This window comes from Salmo trutta, chromosome 1 (genome assembly GCF_901001165.1).
Source record: "Salmo trutta chromosome 1, fSalTru1.1, whole genome shotgun sequence".
In the NCBI taxonomy this organism is placed as follows: Eukaryota; Metazoa; Chordata; class Actinopteri; order Salmoniformes; family Salmonidae; genus Salmo; species Salmo trutta.
The window spans coordinates 21,203,797-21,222,920 of record NC_042957.1 but is presented as its reverse complement, the minus strand read 5'-3'; the positions used below and the strand labels follow the sequence as shown (position 1 = coordinate 21,222,920).

The 19,124-nt window shown below is 42.4% G+C and overlaps 1 protein-coding gene across 2 annotated transcripts in view; it reads right to left on the bottom strand.

Moving 5' to 3' along the window:
* The window catches only part of mthfd1l (methylenetetrahydrofolate dehydrogenase (NADP+ dependent) 1 like), an 82,428-nt gene that overhangs the window by 47,071 nt on the left and 16,233 nt on the right, over positions 1-19,124 (bottom strand). For both annotated transcript variants that reach the window (XM_029742895.1, XM_029742814.1), the window contains exons 15-17: positions 17,926-18,028; positions 8,496-8,572; positions 4,231-4,371 (exon numbers count right to left, since the gene is read on the bottom strand). In XM_029742895.1, the coding sequence (XP_029598755.1) occupies positions 4,231-4,371; positions 8,496-8,572; positions 17,926-18,028 (321 nt within the window). The remainder of the gene's footprint in view (positions 1-4,230; positions 4,372-8,495; positions 8,573-17,925; positions 18,029-19,124) is intronic.

Genomic DNA, 19,124 nt, shown 5'->3' with positions numbered 1-19,124 from the left:
AAGTTGTTAGTGCTGAAATTCTTGAAGGGATTTTCCAGTATCCTACCAATAAAATAACCAGTAAGCATGCAAACCACACAATAAAATGCCTGTTAAAGCAATTAAAATGGAATTTACTCCAAAACCCATATTTCCATACACACATCTATGACACACACACGGCCCATCCCTACTTATCATCATTTCCAAAATCCAGTCTGGCCTGGTTGTGTTCTCCAGTCATGGATAATCAGGAATGCCGCAGTAACAGAATATGGGATCCTCCTCAGTGAGCCAGGCCTATATGGCTCAACAACACCACCACATCCAGCTTTGGGGGGGTCAGAGCCACCTGAGCCAACATGGCTCCACAGTGGAGGCTATAGTTATGGGTTTCAAGAGCAGCTGGAGGCCATTTTGGGTCAAACGAGGTCCATGTTGCCTTCTCAAGCTCCTCTGTCTCCTGAGAGGCCCAGCAACCACCCTGCTTAGTCTCCATAATGGCAGGGACATGATAGTTGAGGGTCACTAGGGGTTAAATCCCTACAAAACCTGGTGGGGAAGCTACTTTTAACCTATAATAACACCATAAACTTGACCTCTAAAAGCAAAGGTTCATCCATTTTGAATGTTAATTTGTTTTTGTGCATCTCTGAGTGATGTTCTATCGATTCGAGTCATTTCCTGTCTTCATTTGTAACCGAGTTAGTGGCATTCAAGCAGGCAGAAATCCGTCCAGTATGACGTAACACACTCTCTCAATACACTGGAAGTTAATAGGAATACAACTTCTAGATCACAAAAACGTCTATCATACATGTCAGATTTCAATACTGGCCGATGTCATAACTCGGGGGGATGCCTTCTCTTGAACGAGCCATTGATCATATTTTTGCGATATTCCTACTTAGGACTGTGGCGGTCATGAAATTTTGGCAGCCGGTTAATGTCATGCAAAAGACTGCTGGTCTCACGGTAATTGACCGTTAATTAACATGAACACCTTTTGCATCTCCAGGCTTCCACACATACAAGCCACTGATCCGTTTAGCATCTCCAGGCCTCCACACATACAAGCCACTGATCCGTTTAGCATCTCCAGGCCTCCACACATACAAGCCACTGATCCGTTTAGCATCTCCAGGCTTCCACACATACAAGCCACTGATCCGTTTAGCATCTCCAGGCCTCCACACATACAAGCTGCTGATGTGCACATTTGGAACATCTACATTTCTAATCTATTTAAATATACACCATCACAATATATTTTAGTGAAGTCTAAAGAAACATGATATGAAGAAAATGTATTTCAGAAGAACAGAATATGAGTCGGCTTACTGTTTGTCTGGCTATGCGCCATGCCATAGGCTTGTTCATTTAAGTGACAATATAATATATAAGTACCATTATTTTATATGATTTTATACTAAGAAGAATATAATTTAACTTAGCTGGGAAAAAATACTGGATATATTTATTATGGAGCAAGTGTGCATATGAAGTGGATATTAAGAGTAAAAGTGATCACTTGAAACAGGTCCTATATGCCAGATTTAGAGTTATTTGGCAACTTTAGTTGTGAATGAAACAAACCTTAGAATGTCTTAGAAATCAAAACATATAAGGGCTGCATGGAACGACTGCTGTTGATGATTTGAGAAAGAAGTCTTGCCTCAGGCTGCACAGCTGTCAAATCAATTTCCATTTAGAATGGTCCATTATTAAATGGTTAGGGACAGGGGGAGGGGAAAAAGACATGCCATCTGTATGCTCTCCAATAGGGAATGGAGGACGCTGGCTTTCCTGCCGCTCTGTTTTGTAGGCTACTTCAGTTTCATAGCGGAGCATAATATGACCAGCTGAGAAATAAATACAACACCACTTATTTCACTGCACGTATCAACCACTGTTTGAGGAGTCTGCTCTTGCTGCCAGAAAGGTGATATTCCACGGGCTCTCCAACCCTGTTCCTGCAGCTACCCAGTAGTTAATTTGGGAAATGTGAAAATCTGTTTGGGAACATCGAAATTAACATGTTTTTGCAACAAAACACATTTAACTAAAAACTGTTGACAGCCAGTCTGCGCACTGGAGAAATGAATAAAGGAGGAGATGGAAACACATGGTGGTGAGATTCCGTATAGCTAAAGGTAATTCTGTATAGCTAAAGGTAATTCTGTATAGCTAAAAGGTGATTCTGTATAGCTAAAGGTCATTCTGTATAGCTAAAGGTAATTCTGTATAGCTAAAGGTAATTCTGTATAGCTAAAGGTAATTCTGTATCGCTAAAGGTAATTCTGTATCGCTAAAGGTAATTCTGTATCGCTAAAGGTAATTCTGTATCGCTAAAGGTAATTCTGTATCGCTAAAGGTAATTCTGTATAGCTAAAGGTAATTCTGTATAGCTAAAGGTAATTCTGTATCACTAAAGGTAATTCTGTATCGCTAAAGGTAATTCTGTATAGCTAAAGGTAATTCTGTATAGCTAAAGGTAATTCTGTATAGCTAATGGTAATTCTGTATAGGTAAAGGTAATGTCATCCAAACAAGAAAATATATATATATTTGTAAACAATCCCTATTACTCGGCTATTCTAAATCAAAGTCGCAAAAACCATCAAGCGCTATGATGAAACTGGCTTTCATGAGGACCGCCACAGGAAAGGAAGACCCAGAATTACCTCTACTGCAGAGGATAAGTTCATTAGAGTTACCGTTGCCAGAGATATTATAGAAAGAAGATAGAAATCCAATGAATGAGTGAACACATAATGCCCCATCCAGCAGACTGTCAACCAATCACGTTCACGTTGTCAAGCTGCGTCATGCGGTTGCTAAACTAATCATCAACCAATCCCTTCTCAAAGAGAAGTGTTCCTATTTTCCTCGAAAGTATGTAATGTCACGATTCCAAAGCTATACGATACTACAGATAGCAAGTTAACCATCTCACATCTCGGAAAAGATTAGCTACACACTAGTACTTCTTGTTGATGAAATTCGTGCTAACGTTGGGTTTTTGAGCTAGCGCCCAATAGACCCATTCACTCCTTGAAAGAGAGCGCTCTTTGTCCAACAATCGGCCAGAATGAACCGCGCAGCCCATTGATGTAGCATGGGCAACGTTTCCCCATCTCTTCAAAAGTATACCTGCTGTTGTGAATGTTAGACTCCACTCTGCGAGGGACATCGATCTACAGGTTGAACATTGTGAGATTGTAGACTCCTAAATTTATAGTGCAGTTTCTTTAGGCGATTTTACAGGTAACTAGCTATGTTACATGCTGATATTGTCTTTTGTATTAGTGTGTAGCTATGTTTGCTAGCTACACTACATGACCAAATGTATGTGCTCGTTGAACATCTCAGTGATTCATCACTCCAGAGAATGTGTTTCCACTGCTCCAGAGTACAATGGCGGCGAGCTTTACACCACACCAACTGGCGCGTGGCATTGCGCATGGTGATCTTAGGCTTGTGTGCGGCTGCTCAGCCACGGAAACGCATTTCATTAAGCTCCCGACGAACAGTTCTTGTGTTGACGTTGCTTCCAGAGGCAGTTTGGAACTTGGTAGTGAGTGTTGCAACTAAGAGCAGATGATTTTTACGCGTTACAGCACTCGGCGGTCCCATTCTGTGAGCTTGTGTTGCCTACCACTTCGCGGCTTTTTATATATATATATATATAAAGAAGAGTATCGACCTAGATAGTTGCTTGCCACCCCATAGAGAGCAGTGCATTGTGGATTTTGTAGTCGATTGGAGCTGCAACAGATTTCCACAATGATTTTCTATGTTGCTACCAACCTTAATATAACACCAAAATGAAACATTTGTCTCATAACATCTGTGATAATGTTAATGTCTTGACTGAGTTTAAGTAACACATAACCAGAGACAAACACAAGCAGAGCCAAATCTCCACTTGACAAGATAATCAGGAAGGAGAAGAGAAACAAAGAGAGCTTAGTGAAGAGATCGTGCCATATGACACCCTTCGTAATGTTTTATGGCTGATGTTAAAGTATGCTATGGCCATTAAAGTAATTTCTGACTGATGTCTTTAAGTGGAACAATACTGCAACTGATTAGCCCTAACTGAAACCGTTTAGCTCTCATCTCACACACACACACACACACACACACACGCAACAGCAGGATTGTTGGTTCGATTCTTGCGGCCAAGCTTATGTAAAATGTATGCACGCATGATTTTGGATAATGGCATTTATTATATGATTATATTACCAGGTCCTCTGCTGTGATGGGCTGTCCACTGCGGCTGCTGCCCACCACCATACGTCCCAGTCTGGTCTTCATGTCCCCCAGTCCATCAGCCAGGGCCAGGATAGCCATGATCTCACTGGCCACCGCTATGTCAAACTGGGTCTACACAGGAGGAGAGGAACATAGTGTGTGTATTTACCGACGATATCAAAATCTCAATGGCCACTGCTATGTCAAACTGGGTCTACACAGGAGAGAAATATGTACACACACACTAAACACAAACACAGCATCAATGCCCACTGCTATGTCAAACTGGGTCTACACAGGAGAGAGACAAGGGTCATTCCACCTCAAAAAGCACAAGAAAGAGGGTTGACACCCACCCTTTCAGATTATTTTTCTGAGAAATTAAGCTAATTGATTGGACCCAAATTGGTCATTATAATTTATAAGATTCTGATAATATTCAATAAATATAGTACCCAACATCCAATTCGGACCAAACTTTTTCCTACCAATGAGCAAGACATGAGGAATAAATGTTTAAATAAAAAGCCATCCACGGATCCCCCCCATGCCAATCCCATCCCAACAACCAGTATACAGCATCAGTTCTCTATGTTTGACTAGTAGTATGAAGCTGTGGCTTGGAGTATTGCTTCTCCATACTATGTAATGTATTCCCTGTTAATCTGGTGAAATGTTTTTCCCCTGTTCAGAGAAATTAGTAATTGAAGTCGCTTGCATTATTTACCATAAAGTAGTGTGAAAGTACCAGTTTTTTTGTTCTGGCTATATCGCCACACTCTTATCCATTCTGCTGATAACAACATTTCCTTTGCAACTTTAGATAGAAAACCAATAGATTTGGCTCATTCCGAAAATAAATTGTGTGGTCATCCTCACACTTCAAGACAGTCCTCCATGAAAGCAATTCCTTTCTTAGAAACCTAATGATTATTCAACCCAACTCTCCTTGAATAGTCCAACAACTGGCCACTTTCTGAGAGCGCTATCCCTACACAATTCTCATATGAAGACTTTTCCTACACATCCAAAGCTTTGGAGAAATGGGCTAGGGACTAAAATATTGTGACAACCCTAATAAGATAATTAATTACATGGCAGTCTATTTTTTTCAATAAAATGATCAGGAAACAGCTCTATATTTATTGTGACTAGTGACCATTAACCAAATTGGATGTTGGGTACTATATTTATTGAATATTATCTGAATCCTATAAATTAAAATGGCCAATTTGAGTGCAATCAATTAGCTTAATTTCTCAGAAATAAAATTCTAATTTCAACAAAATAATGTTTCAGGAATGCCAATCTTATATGTTTCTAACTACAGAAAATGTCAGCACAATCTGAGATGGTGGGTGTCATGGCTTGCTGAAATGACATGGAAAGACTCTCAAGCAACACAAAAATCTTGAGGAGTAATAAGTCAAACTGAATCAGAGAGGGGAACGACGCAGATAGAGTACACACAGACACACACACACACACACAACAGAGAACACTTGAGAGAGAACAGCGGGGGAGCTGAGGGAGGGAGTGGAGGGATAACACACACACATACACACAACTCATGTACAACACTATACAACTGGCAGGTAGACTGACATGTTAACTACTAACACATGAGTCTGATTCTATCCCAGTGGATAAGATTCAAAGCCAGACTGCTTTTCTACAGGGCATTAGGCAATATCATTTTTGTAAACACACATGCAGAGTGAGCAATGTTTCATGGATGTGGCCTAGTTTTCCAAAAGCCTTATTGCGTCAGAGTGTTGGGGAAACAATGGAAGGAAGGGCTGTTGTTTATCTCTGTGTGTGTGTGTGTGTGTGTGTGTGTGTGTGTGTGTGTGTGTGTGTGTGTCAAGGTTATTATAGTAACCAAATTTGCAAACTGAAATAAAATGATTAACCCGTTTGAAAAACTGAAAATATTATCTTTAATTCCAAAACTCAAATAAAATAAAAACCATCATGAATCATATTCCTTTTTTAAATTTTTTTTTTTTTTTTAAATGGTATTTATTTTTTTGTTAAAATCAAATGGGGTTTTCAAGCCTCTGAATCTGGGGGGGCACATTGAGATTGACTTCATGATTTAAAGACGAGCAGCACCGCTGATTGAGATGAGTGAGATGCAAGTTTTTGCTGTCACAGTCACACAGAGTATCTGTGCACGTGCGCTTAACAATGCTACAAAGTGGTAGCTACGGGACCAAAACTTCTACTACTGTTTACTTCGTGCATCTACCTCAGCCTGTGGTATTCAAACTTTCAGCGGGGATCCCATTTATTTAGCCAGAATTTCTGGCGACTCCACCCCAACTACACAATTTTGGCGACCCTGCTGCAATTCCCCACTAGGGGTCACGACCCCGACGTTGAATACCACTGCCTTATGCATTACTGCCACAGTGGCAAGATGTTATCCCCAAAAACACAAATTATACAACACATAAATGGCTCCGAGCCTCCCACGCATAGGCTACTTTCTGTCCCTTACACTAAAACTGAAAATAAATATAAAAACTAAATAGTAAATCAGATCTGAACACTAACTGAAACTAACCTGAATTTCAAATAGAAATCTTAAAACTAATAAAAACACAAAACTATAATAACCTTGGTATTGCGTGTGTGTGCGCCTGTGTGAGAAAGAGATAAATTGTAAAAGATCAATTACATTAACCACACCGACACAACGCATCGTTAACCGCACCGACACAACGCATCGTTAACCACACCGACACAACGCATCGTTAACCACACCGACACAACGCATCGTTAACCATACTGACACAACGCATCGTTAACCATACTGACACAACGCATCGTTAACCATACTGACACAACGCATCGTTAACCACACCGACACAACGCATCGTTAACCACACCGACACAACGCATCGTTAACCACACCGACACAACGCATCGTTAACCACACCGACACAACGCATCGTTAACCATACTGACACAACGCATCGTTAACCACACCGACACAACGCATCGTTAACCATACTGACACAACGCATCGTTAACCATACTGACACAACGCATCGTTAACCATACTGACACAACACATCGTTAACCACACCGACACAACGCATCGTTAACCATACTGACAGCGCATCGTTAACCATACCGACACAACACATCGTTAACCATACCGACACAACACATCGTTAACCACACCGACACAACACATCGTTAACCATACAGACACAACGCATCGTTAACCACACCGACACAACGCATCGTTAACCATACTGACACAACGCATCGTTAACCACACCGACACAACGCATCGTTAACCACACCGACACAACGCATCGTTAACCGCACCGACACAATGCATCGTTAACCACACCGACACAACGCACCGTTAACCATACTGACAGCGCATCGTTAACCACACCGACACAACGCATCGCCAGAGTAAAGGCATTAGGCATTGACATTTTCTACTACCCCTCCCGAGGCCAAGGCCCTGGTGGGCTATAGAGTGTACCACTGGATGAGTGATGAGAGGATGAAAGAGGGAGGGAACGGTGGAGGGACATAAACATATGCTTGCTAACGATCCAGGAGAGGACAGTATTTTATGCTTTCAACATTTGCTTTCACTTAAGGTGCTTGCTTCCCATTGAGGGAAGTGTGTTTATTAGCAGGATTTCATTTAGGCCCCATTAATACTGACAAATACTGACACACCAACACACTTAATTGTGGAAGGCGAGGGGGGGGGGGGGGTGAAGGTCTGACTCTGTGTGTGTGTGTGTGTATATAGTGTGTACACGCCAGTCTTTGACGCCATGTCTCAACAATGTGTGTGCACATACTGTATGCACACCTGTTGATAATATGTGGAGTAACCAAAAATGTAATTTATCCCCCAATTACAGTGTAAATGGATATCATAAGGTGAATGCACCAATTTGTAAGTCGCTCTGGATAAGAGCGTCTGCTAAATGAAGTAAATGTAAATGCAAACGCTTGAGCACCGACCATTGAGCCAAACTGGAAGTAATCAGTAAATGAAGGTGTGTAAATGAGTGGTTAGTAGTACATTAGCCAATGGCCATTAAGATTCCTACATCTTTTATTTATGCATTTACTTTAAGCGACTTTGAGATTCTACTTGTAATGAAAAGCACTATATAAAATAAATAACTCACTGATTAGTAATGTATCACTCAGGTCATACACATAATCACATGGTTATAATGTACATAACATTTTAAAGATAGATAACATACCTCTCGCACATGTCCTTTCTCAGTGCTGGCCTGTCCTACAGTTATCTTCCTCAGGAAACGATCGTTGGTATCAACCACTGCAAGACAGAAAAAAATACCCATAAATACAGTATACTAATTCATACATTACATCACACTTAAGATTGCAAAATTCCAGGAACATTCTCAAAAAGACTCCTGGAATCAGGATGGAATAAGCACGAAATCCATGAATCTTCCAACCGGGATTCCTGGAAAACCTGGGATTTTTGCAACCCTAATCGCATTAAAAAAATTATATATATATATATATTTCTAAATGAGTGAGCCCCTTCAAAACGTCATAGTGTTTCAGTGACATGTGGAAAACATCTGACTGAGCGTTAAACTGGCCTCTTTCATAAACATGGACCAGGGAGAGCCTTTAAAACCTAGGTGACCCGCTGGTACACAGTATTGAGTCATGTCCTTTACAATCCAACCCTGGCCTGGTCTGTAAAACCCATTTGGACAGTAAACAGTGTTAAAACACATGTATGATGGGCCTGTAACTGACACACACACACACACACGACCCAAAGAGACCTCTGGATGACCAGCGCTAGCCAAGAAAAACCACACATTTCTCAGACTGGAAATAAATACGTTCTCACAGACATAATTAAGACAGAGGCTCCTAAGTGGCACAGCGGTCTAAGGCACTGCATCTCAGTGTTAGAGGTGTCACTACACACCCTGGATCGATTCCAGGCTGTATCACAACCGGCCGTGATTGAGAGTCCCATAAGGCGGCGCACAATTGACCCAGCGTCGTCCGGGTTAGGGTTTGGCTGGGGTAGGCAGGCTAAATAAAAATGTAATTGAAAAAGTATAAATTGATAAAGGTAGGCCTATTCAATTCACTAAACTTTTTTATTTAACCAGGTAGGCCAGTTGAGAACAAGTTCTAATATACAACTGCGACCTGGCCAAGATAAAGCAAAGCAGTGCGACAAAAACGACAGAGTTAATCATAAACAAACATACAGTCAATAACACAAAATAAAAATAGAAAAATCTACAGTGAGGGAAAAAACTATTTGATCCCTGCTGATTTTGTACATTTGGCCACTGACAAAGAAATGATCAGTCTATAATTTTAATGGTAGGTTAATTTGAACAGTGACAGACAGAATAACAACAAAAGAATCCAGAAAAACGCATGTCAAAAATGTTATAAATTGATTTACATTTATATGGGGATGAGGAAGTCAGGTGTGCTATTTACAGATTTGCTGTACCTGTACACAGCCATCGGTAAGCTGCTCTGACAGCTGATGCTAAAAATTAGAGAGGGAGATAAGACTCCAGCTTCAGAGATTTTTGAATTTCGTTCCAGTCATTGGCAGCAGAGAACTGGAAGGAAAGGCGGCCAAAGTAAGTGTTGGCTTTGGGGACAACTATACCTGTTGGAGTGCCTGCTGCGGGTGGGTGTTGTTATCGTGACCAGTGAGCTGAGATAAGGCGGAGCTTTACCTAGCAAAGACTTATAGATGACCTGGAGCCAGTGGGTTTGGCGACGGATATGTAGTGAGGGCCAGCCAACGAGAGCATACAGGTCGCAGTGGTGGGTAGTTTATTAGGCTTTGGTGATAAAACGGATGGCACTGTGATAGCAAATTGGATGTAGTCTGAGAAGAGTGTTAGGGGCTATTTTGTAAATGACCGCTGAAGTCAAGGTTCGGTAGGATAGTCAGTTTTACGAGGGTATGTTTGGCGGCATGAGTGAAGGAGGCTTTGTTGCAAAATAGGAAGTCAATTCTAGATTTAATTTTGGATTGGAGATGCTTAATGTGAGTCTGGAAGGAGAGTTTACAGTCTAACCAGACACCTAGGTATTTGTAGATGTCCACATATTCTAAGTCAGAACCGTCCAGAGTAGTGATGCTAATCGGGCGGGAGGGTGCGGGCAGCGAACGGTTGAAGAGCATGCACTTAGTTTTACTAGCATTTAAAAGCAGTTGGAGGCCACGGAAGGAGTGTTGTATGGCGTTGAAGCTCGTTTGGAGGTTTGTTAGCGCAGTGTCCAAAGAGGGACAGATGTATACAGAATGGTGTCGTCTGCGTAGAGGTGGATCAGAGAATCACCAGCAGCAAGAGCAACATCATTGATATATACAGAGAAAAGAGTCAGCCCGAGAATTGAGCCCTGTGGCACCCCCATAGAGACTGCCAGAGGTCTGGACAACAGGCCCTCCGATTTGACACACTGAACTCGATCTGAGAAGTAGTTGGTGAACCAGGTGAGGCAGTCATTTGAGAAGCCAAGGCTATTGAGGCTGCCGATAAGAGTGTGGTGATTAACAGTCAAAAGCCTTGCCAGGTTGATGAAGACAGTACTGTGCAGCCGTCTCTTATCGATGGCGGTTATGATACCGTTTAGGACCTTGAGCGTGGCTGAGGTGCACCCATGACCATCTCGGAAACCAGATTGCATAGCGGAGAAGGTACGGTGAGATTCGAAATGGTCGGTGATCTGTTTATTAACTTGGCTTGCGAAGATTTTAGAAAGGCAGGGCAGCATGGATATAGGTCTATAACAGTTTGGGTTTAGAGTGTCGCCCCCTTTGAAGAGGGGGATGACCACGGCAGCTTTCCAATCTTTGGGGATCTCAGACGACACGAAAGAGAGGTTGAATAGCCTAGTAACAGGGGTTGCAACAATTTTGACGGATAATTTTAGATAGAGGGTCCAGATTGTCTAGCCCAGCTGATTTGTAGGGATCCAGATTTTGCAACATCAGCTGTCTGGATTTGGGTGAAGGAGAAGCGGGAGGGGCAAGTTGCTGCAGGGGGTGCTGAGATGTTGGTAATTGGTAGGGGTAGCCCGATGGAAAACGTGGCTAGCGGTGGAAAAATGCTTATTGAAATGATCGATTATCGTAGATTTATCAGTGGTGACAGTGTTTCCTATCCTCAGTGGAGTGGGCAGCTAGTAGGTGTTCTTATTCTCCATGGACTTTACAGTGTCCCAAAACTTTTGGGATTTAGTGCTACAGGAAGCAAATTTCTGTTAAAAAAGCTAGCCTTAGCTTTCTAAACTGACTCAGTATATTGGTTCCTGACTTCCCTGAAAAGTTACATATCACAGGGGCTATTCGATGCTAATACAGAACGCCACAGGATGCTTTTGTGCTGGTCAAGGGCAGTCAAGTCTGGGGTGAACCAAGAGCTATATCTGTTCTTAGTTCTACATTTTTTTAATGGGGCATGCTTATTTAAGATGGAGAGGAAAACACTTTTGAAGAGCAACCAGGCATCCTCTACTGATGGGATGAGGTCAATATCCTTCCAGGATTCCCAGGCCAGGTCGATTAGAAAGGCCTGCTCGCTGAAGTGTTTTAGGGAGCGTTTGACAGTGATGAGGGGTGGTCATTTGACCGCGAACACAGTACGCATGCAGGCAATGATCGCTGAGATCCTGGTGGAAAACAGCAGAGGTGTATTTGGAGGGCAAGTTAGTTAGGATGATATCTAAGAGGGTGCCCATGGTTCCGGATTTAGGGTTGAATCTGGTAGGATCCTTGATGATTTGTGTGAGATTGAGGGCATCTAGCTTAGATTGTAGGACGGCCGGGGTGTTAAGCATGTCCCAGTTACCTAACAGTATGAACTCTGAAGATAGATGGGGGCGATCAATTCACATATGTCCAGGGCACAACTGGGGGCCCGAATTGTTTGGGCACAGACCTGGATAGTATGACAGAACTCTGCAAGCTAACCGCCCCCTTTGGCAGTTCTATCTTGTCGGAAAATGTTATAGTTAGGGATGGAAATTTCAGGATTTTTGGTGGCCTTCCTAAGCCAGGAGTCAGACACGGCTAGGACACCCGGGTTGGCGGAGGTTTCTAACGAGGCTTCTACTGTTAACATGCATGCAACCAATGCTTTTGAAGTTACAGAAGTCAACAAAAGGAGAGCGCTTGGGGAATGGGAGTGATTCTTGGGGCTGCAGGGCCTGGGTTAACCTCTACATCACCAGAGGAACAAAGGAGGAGTAGGATAAGAGTACGGCTAAAGGCTAAAAGAACTGGTCGTCTAGTGCGTTCTGAACAGAGTAAAAGGAGCAGGTTTCTGGGCGCGGAAGAATAGATTCAAGGCATAATGTACAGACAAGGGTATGGTAGGATGTGAGTACAGTGGAGGTAAGTCTAGGCATTGAGTGACGATGAGAGAGGTTTTGTCTCTAGAGGCACCATTTAAGCCAGGTGCAGTCACCGCATCTGTGGGGAGTGACTTATTTGAAGTTATGAACTTGGAAACATGCGTGACTGATGACCTTTTAATGAAATAATGGAACATTAGAACGTGGAAGACTAAGTGCCAATAGAGAAGGTTAAGGTGAGTTCTTTAGGTCTCACTCAACAGCCTAATAATGGAGGTTTAGGATTGGTTATTCTGTGGTTAGTTATCCACCAAGACCACAGGAAATCACTGGAGTCCCAACATCATCCTGGGCATTAATTTAAAAAAAGAGACGTGCACAAGCCATAGTCTGGCAGAAATACAGATGTGTGCACAGACACACGCATATGTAGTAACACTGTTTTGACTCTTCAACGTGCCCTTTTGAGCCTGCGGAGTAAATACCCCATCAGGCTCCTGACAACCTAAAAACAACATTATTCCCAGAGGGGTGAAAAACTGTGCACCTCACTCACCACACCCAGCTATCTGGGTCTCTGACTACTGCACTCCTTTGGGGGACTTGGAGGCATCAGTTAGGGGTGGGACAGACAGACAGAGGGAGAATACCCATTGAGAGTGAACCTAGAAATTACTCACTACCTATGAATCCCAAGACCCTCCACCCCAGGGTTCTGTTTGGAAAATCTGGCGCCAGACAAGTGACCGGGAAGATTTAAATTTGTTGGACATTTGAGACATTTACTGGTCATCCATATGCGTTAGGTGCGTAACCCATCCACCAAAACAGCTAGCGCCATCGAAACAAGGGATATTGGCCAAATTAACATGTCCTTAAAAACAGCCTAAAACTAATTAGAAAAACACTATTCCTTTGTGTTCTGATCTGTACATATATATTTGTTTACCTTTATTTAACTAGGCAAGTCAGTTAAGAACAAATTCTTATTTTCAATGACGGCCTAGGAACAGTGGGTTAACTGCTTTGTTCAGGAGCAGAACGACAGATTTTTACCTTGTCAGCTCGGGGATTTGATCTTGCAACCTTTCGGTTACTAGTCCAACGCTCTAACCACTAGACTACCTGCCGCCAAACTGTATAGCCTATTGTTTGCAAAGAAAAAAAAATGCCATATCTCAGACTGGCCAATAAAAAGGAAAATATTAAGATGGGCAAAAGAACACAGACACTGAACAGAGGAACTCTGCCTAGAAGGCCAGCATCCCGGAGTTGCCTCTTCACTTGATGTTGAGACTGGTGTTTTGCGGGTACTATTTAATGAAGCTGCCAGTTGAGGACTTGTGAGGCGTCTGTTTCTCAAACTAGACACTAATGTACTTGTCCTCTTGCTCAGTTGTGCACCGGGGCCTCCCACTCCTCTTTCTATTCTGGTTAGGGCCAGTTTGCGCTGTTCTGTGAAGGTAGTACACAGCCTTGTACAAGATCTTCAGTTTCTTGGCAATTTCTGGCATGGAATAGCATTCATTTCACAGAATAAGAATAGACTGACGAGTTTCAGAAGAAAGTTCTTTGTTTCTGGCCATTTTGAGCCTGTAATCGAACCCACAAATGCTGATGCTCCAGATACTCAACTAGTCTAAAGAAGGCTAGTTGTATTGCTTCTTTAATCAGAACAACAGTTTTCAGCTGTGCTAACATAATTGAAAAAGGGTTTTCTAATGATCAATTAGCCTTTTAAAATGATAAACTTGGACTAGCTAACAACATTGGAACACAGGAGTGATGGTTGCTGTTAATGGACCTCTGTACGCCTATGTAGATATTCCATTAAAAATCAGCAGTTTCCAGCTACAATAGTCATTTACAACATTAACAATGTCTACACTGTATTTCTGATCAATTTGATGTTATTTTAACGCACAGTTTAAACTTAATTTGGCCAAAGTAAATGGCTAAAATTGATAAAACAAAACACTTGTGAACTGGTTTAAACTTCAAAACGTTTTGAACAGGCTATAACGCAGCAATTACCAAGAAAGGCTAGTGCCTACAATACCCAACAAATGACAGCAATAGACTAATGATATTTATTTTACAACAGGCCTACTGATAACCTCTTAAACTAAATAAGGAGCACACAATTAAAAAGAGATCAAACTTTATTCAGCCAACAAAAATGTCAACAGAATGAAACAAAACAAGTTGAGCATATTTAGCCCTTGTGTTGTCTTAAGGGTGAAAAATGACCCGCAACTATGTTTAACAGCAGAGAAAACCCCCTAAATGATATTTTTTCAACTTGAAATTTGATGACTTTTCCTAGAGTGATCCCAACATTAGAAAAAGTGAAACATTGCCTTTGTTCATATTTCCATGAAAGCTGTACACCACCAGGTTACAAAGATGGTCTTAGGGTCATTTTTTGACCCGGCAGTTATAAAATCAGTTACACACACACGGAATTGAGATTGTGTGCTACTAATTGAACTCAGACAAAACTAAAAAACGTGCATGTGCAGCATCTCCCCTCCACAACAACACACAACAAAACAAAAACTATTTCAGACAAAATAAACATTTCTTGAAAGCATTGTTTACTAATGGTGAATGCAATCAGAGGCTATAAAGGTGCTGCAGATGACAGTCCCCCCCCCCAGTTCTCTTTGCTGAAGCCATGAGTGCACGTTTCAGTGCCCAGCAGGTCGTAGATCTGATTTTTTCAGACGTCCAGGAGGAACATTTTGTCAAAGAACAGCAAAATAACATGGTTCTTGTCACCATAAGACAACCAGGGCAGGATGGCAGCACAAAATGTCATAAGGATGGCCCCAGGGCCCACAAGACATGCCCATGCCCAGGACATCACCTCAACATTCTACATGTTCATCACACCAGCCATCTAACAAATCATCCTGGAGATGACAAATTGAGGCTTTCTGTAAATATGGAGACAACTGGAAAAGGATGGATGAGATTGACCCACGTGCCTGGGGTGCAGAGAGTGGAAGGGTGATTTTCCGTGCCACAATGCCACTGAAAGTCTTTCACACTTTCTCAAGAATGCTACGATTTGATAACCGTGAGTCAAGACCTTCAAGACGCGTGAGAGACAAACTGGCGACCATAAGAGAGGTCTGGGAGAAGTGGGTGGAGCGTCTACCATACCTCTACAACCCTGGGCCTAAAGTTACAGTGGATGAGGCCATACCTCTACAACCCTGGGCCTGAAGATACAGTGGATGAGGCCATACCTCTACAACCCTGGGCCTGAAGTTACAGTGGATGAGGCCATACCTCTACAACCCTGGGCCTGAAGTTACAGTAGATGAGGCCATACCTCTACAACCCTGGGCCTGAAGTTACAGTGGATGAGTCCATAGCTCTACAACCCTGGGCCTGAAGATACAGTGGATGAGGCCATACCTCTACAACCCTGGGCCTGAAGTTACAGTGGATGAGGCCATACCTCTACAACCCTGGGCCTGAAGTTACAGTGGATGAGGCCATACCTCTACAACCCTGGGCCTGAAGTTACAGTGGATGATGCCATACCTCTACAACCCTGGGCCTGAAGATACAGTGGATGAGGCCATACCTCTACAACCCTGGGCCTGAAGTTACAGTGGATGAGTCCATACCTCTACAACCCTGGGCCTAAAGTTACAGTGGATGAGCAACTGGTTCCATTCAGAGGTAAATCTGTAATGTAAGTGATTTTCACTGTTCATTTTATTATGTATTGCTGTAATATTGTTGATTTATGTTCTTCACGTTTTTGTTTTGTATCTATTATCTTATTATTATTCTTATTGTTTATACACCTTGTGGGTGGGGGCAATGGTTAAAAAAAAATGGGATTAGACTAGTATTTTGTAGTTCAATTATTGTTTCCCTTCAATAAAATGCATTCAAAACTACTTTCTCCAACTTTCTGCTACTTTCTTAGGCTATACAAGTGCTATCTTTTGCAGTACCTTTAGCAATAACAACAATAATAATAAACCTCTAAAGAAAACAATTATGACAGGTGTGTTGTAATAAAAACTAGTGGTGTCCACTGATTAAATGCAGTCTTTCTGCATTGTGAAGAGGGAAAACCCAGATATTCACAAAGTTTGTGTTGAATGACAGGTTGTTTCCTCATGCAAAATAGATTTGGGGTTTAAAATTCAATTAAGCTGCTTAATTTTAGGGGTTTAGTGAAGGCGGGTCATTTTTTACCCTTAGGACAAGGGGAGTATACAGAATGTTAAGACTACACAAAGGTTAAAGAACTGGTTTGGATTAATACATTGGCCTACAATAACAACAATGAAATACAATAATAATGATAAAACAAATGATTATAAACACTCCAGAATTGCATCCTAACTGAATAGAGTCGTACAGTAGCCCCCATTTAGCCGCATCAACATTCTTGTCATCTTTGTCCACAACCACTTTTCCATATTTAGGACATTCCCCTTGTAGCAGAGGCTCCAGACTAACATTTTCCCCTGGTGGAACTGTTTTTCAGTCGGTGGCACCAGCCCACGATTTGGTCAAACTATTTTTGTTTATTTTTTCATGATGCAACAGGATAGCTATACAATCAGAAAACAGATATTTTTTCTCCCAGGAAAGGAGAGTGTCTCGCTTGACACAGCAGCAGGCCCCAGCTAAAAAAGGTACAGGCAGGCAGACACCTTCATTACAGGAAACATGAGGATAATGCACTTTACCTTTTGTCCAAATCATGGTTTCAGCCTCCAACCTTTATGTTTTTAGTGAGGTGAATGAATGTGTAGCCAGCAATGACGCGACCAATACATTTTTTTACTCGCACAGCCAAGTGCGGCCGGTAGCCTAGGGGTTAGAGCGTTGGACTAGTAACCGAAAGGTTGCAAGATCGAATCCACGAGCTGACAAGGTAAAAATCTGTCGTTCTGCCCCTGAACAAGGCAGTTAACCCACTGTTCCTAGGCCGTCATTGAAAATAAAAATGTGTTCTTAACTGACTTGCCTAGTTAAATAAAGGTTCAAATGTATATATTTTTTAAAGTAAAGGGTTGCAAAAGACGACTAAATGGTCACAGTCTGGAGTCCTGCCTTGTAGGCTTTTCACTATAGGCATACTCTCCAACTTTCATTTTAGGCCAAGGCTCCTTTCTTGCTTTCTCTCTACCAGCAGCACAATTGGCCGGCTACAATTACAATTACCGGCTAACGGAAACCCTGCTCCACCCCTCAAATCAACACATTAACCAATCATGTGGGGGGGCTGGAATATGGGAGGAGGGAATAACTGATTGTACAGGGTCCTACCTCTCTGCCAGGTGACCTTGGCGGGGTCGAGGTCGAGACGGACAAAGGAGCTGACCTCCTGGGGCGTGAGAGCACGGGGGTCAATCTCACTGATGCCCAAACGCTAGAGCAGGAGAGAGAGAGAGAGCGAGAGAGAGATGATAATGTCAACAACAGCTTATGAATCATGCAGTGGTAAAGCCAGCAGCATAGCACCCTGCATCCCACTGCTGGCAGCCTCTGAAGCTAAGAAGGGCTGGACCCCGGGTTGGAGGCCAGATACTACTGGAAGTGGAGTTTGAGGGCCAGTAGGAGGCACTCTTTCCTCTGGTAAAAAAAAAGTATATCCCAGGTTAGTGATTGGGGACATTGCCCTGTGTAGGGCACTGTGTTTTAAACGGGTGTCCTGACTCTCTGCTGTCACTAAAGATCCAATGGCACTTATCGTAAGAGTAGGTGTGTTAACCCCGGTGTCCTGGCTAAATTCCCAATCTGGCCCTCATACCATCATGACCACCTAATCATCCCCAGCTTCCAATTGGCTCATTCACCCCTCCTCTCCCCTGTAACTATTCCCCAGGTCGTTTGCTGAGAATGTGATCTCAGTCAACTTACCTGGTAAAAAAAGACCGTTCAATGATGTCCAAAAGGCTTAATTTTCCTATCTCAGACATTTAACTCTTATCCCATAATTTCCCTGTGATGTCTATCATATCACCTTTCCCAACTAAAGGTAACTGCGAAATTAAGAAACCACTTGAGTAAATGAGGGATACAAAAGAAATTGAAAGCAGGTGCTTCAACACAGGTGTGGTTCCTGAGTTAATTAAGCAATTAACATCCAATCATGTTTAGGCTCATGTAGAAACATTCCCAGTTGCCCATTATTTTGGCTGCCAGGCTAGAAGAGATCTCAGTGACTTTGACAGAGGGGTCTCAAAGGAGCATGGCGTTTAAAGGGTGTGTGTCTGTGTGTCTCAGTCACCAGATCTCAAATCAATAGAACACTGATGGGAGACTCTGGAGCAGTGCCTGAGTGTTTTCCATCAACAAAATATCAAATTATGACATTTCTGGCGGAAGACAGACTGATCTTTCATTTACGTCTAGTCCTAGATTCCCTTCATTAGACAATTCTTATGAGACTCCTCCAGTACTTTTCCCACAAAGCTCTTCCACTCGCTTGGTCTCCCTCCCTCTTCCACTCCCACATATCTTCA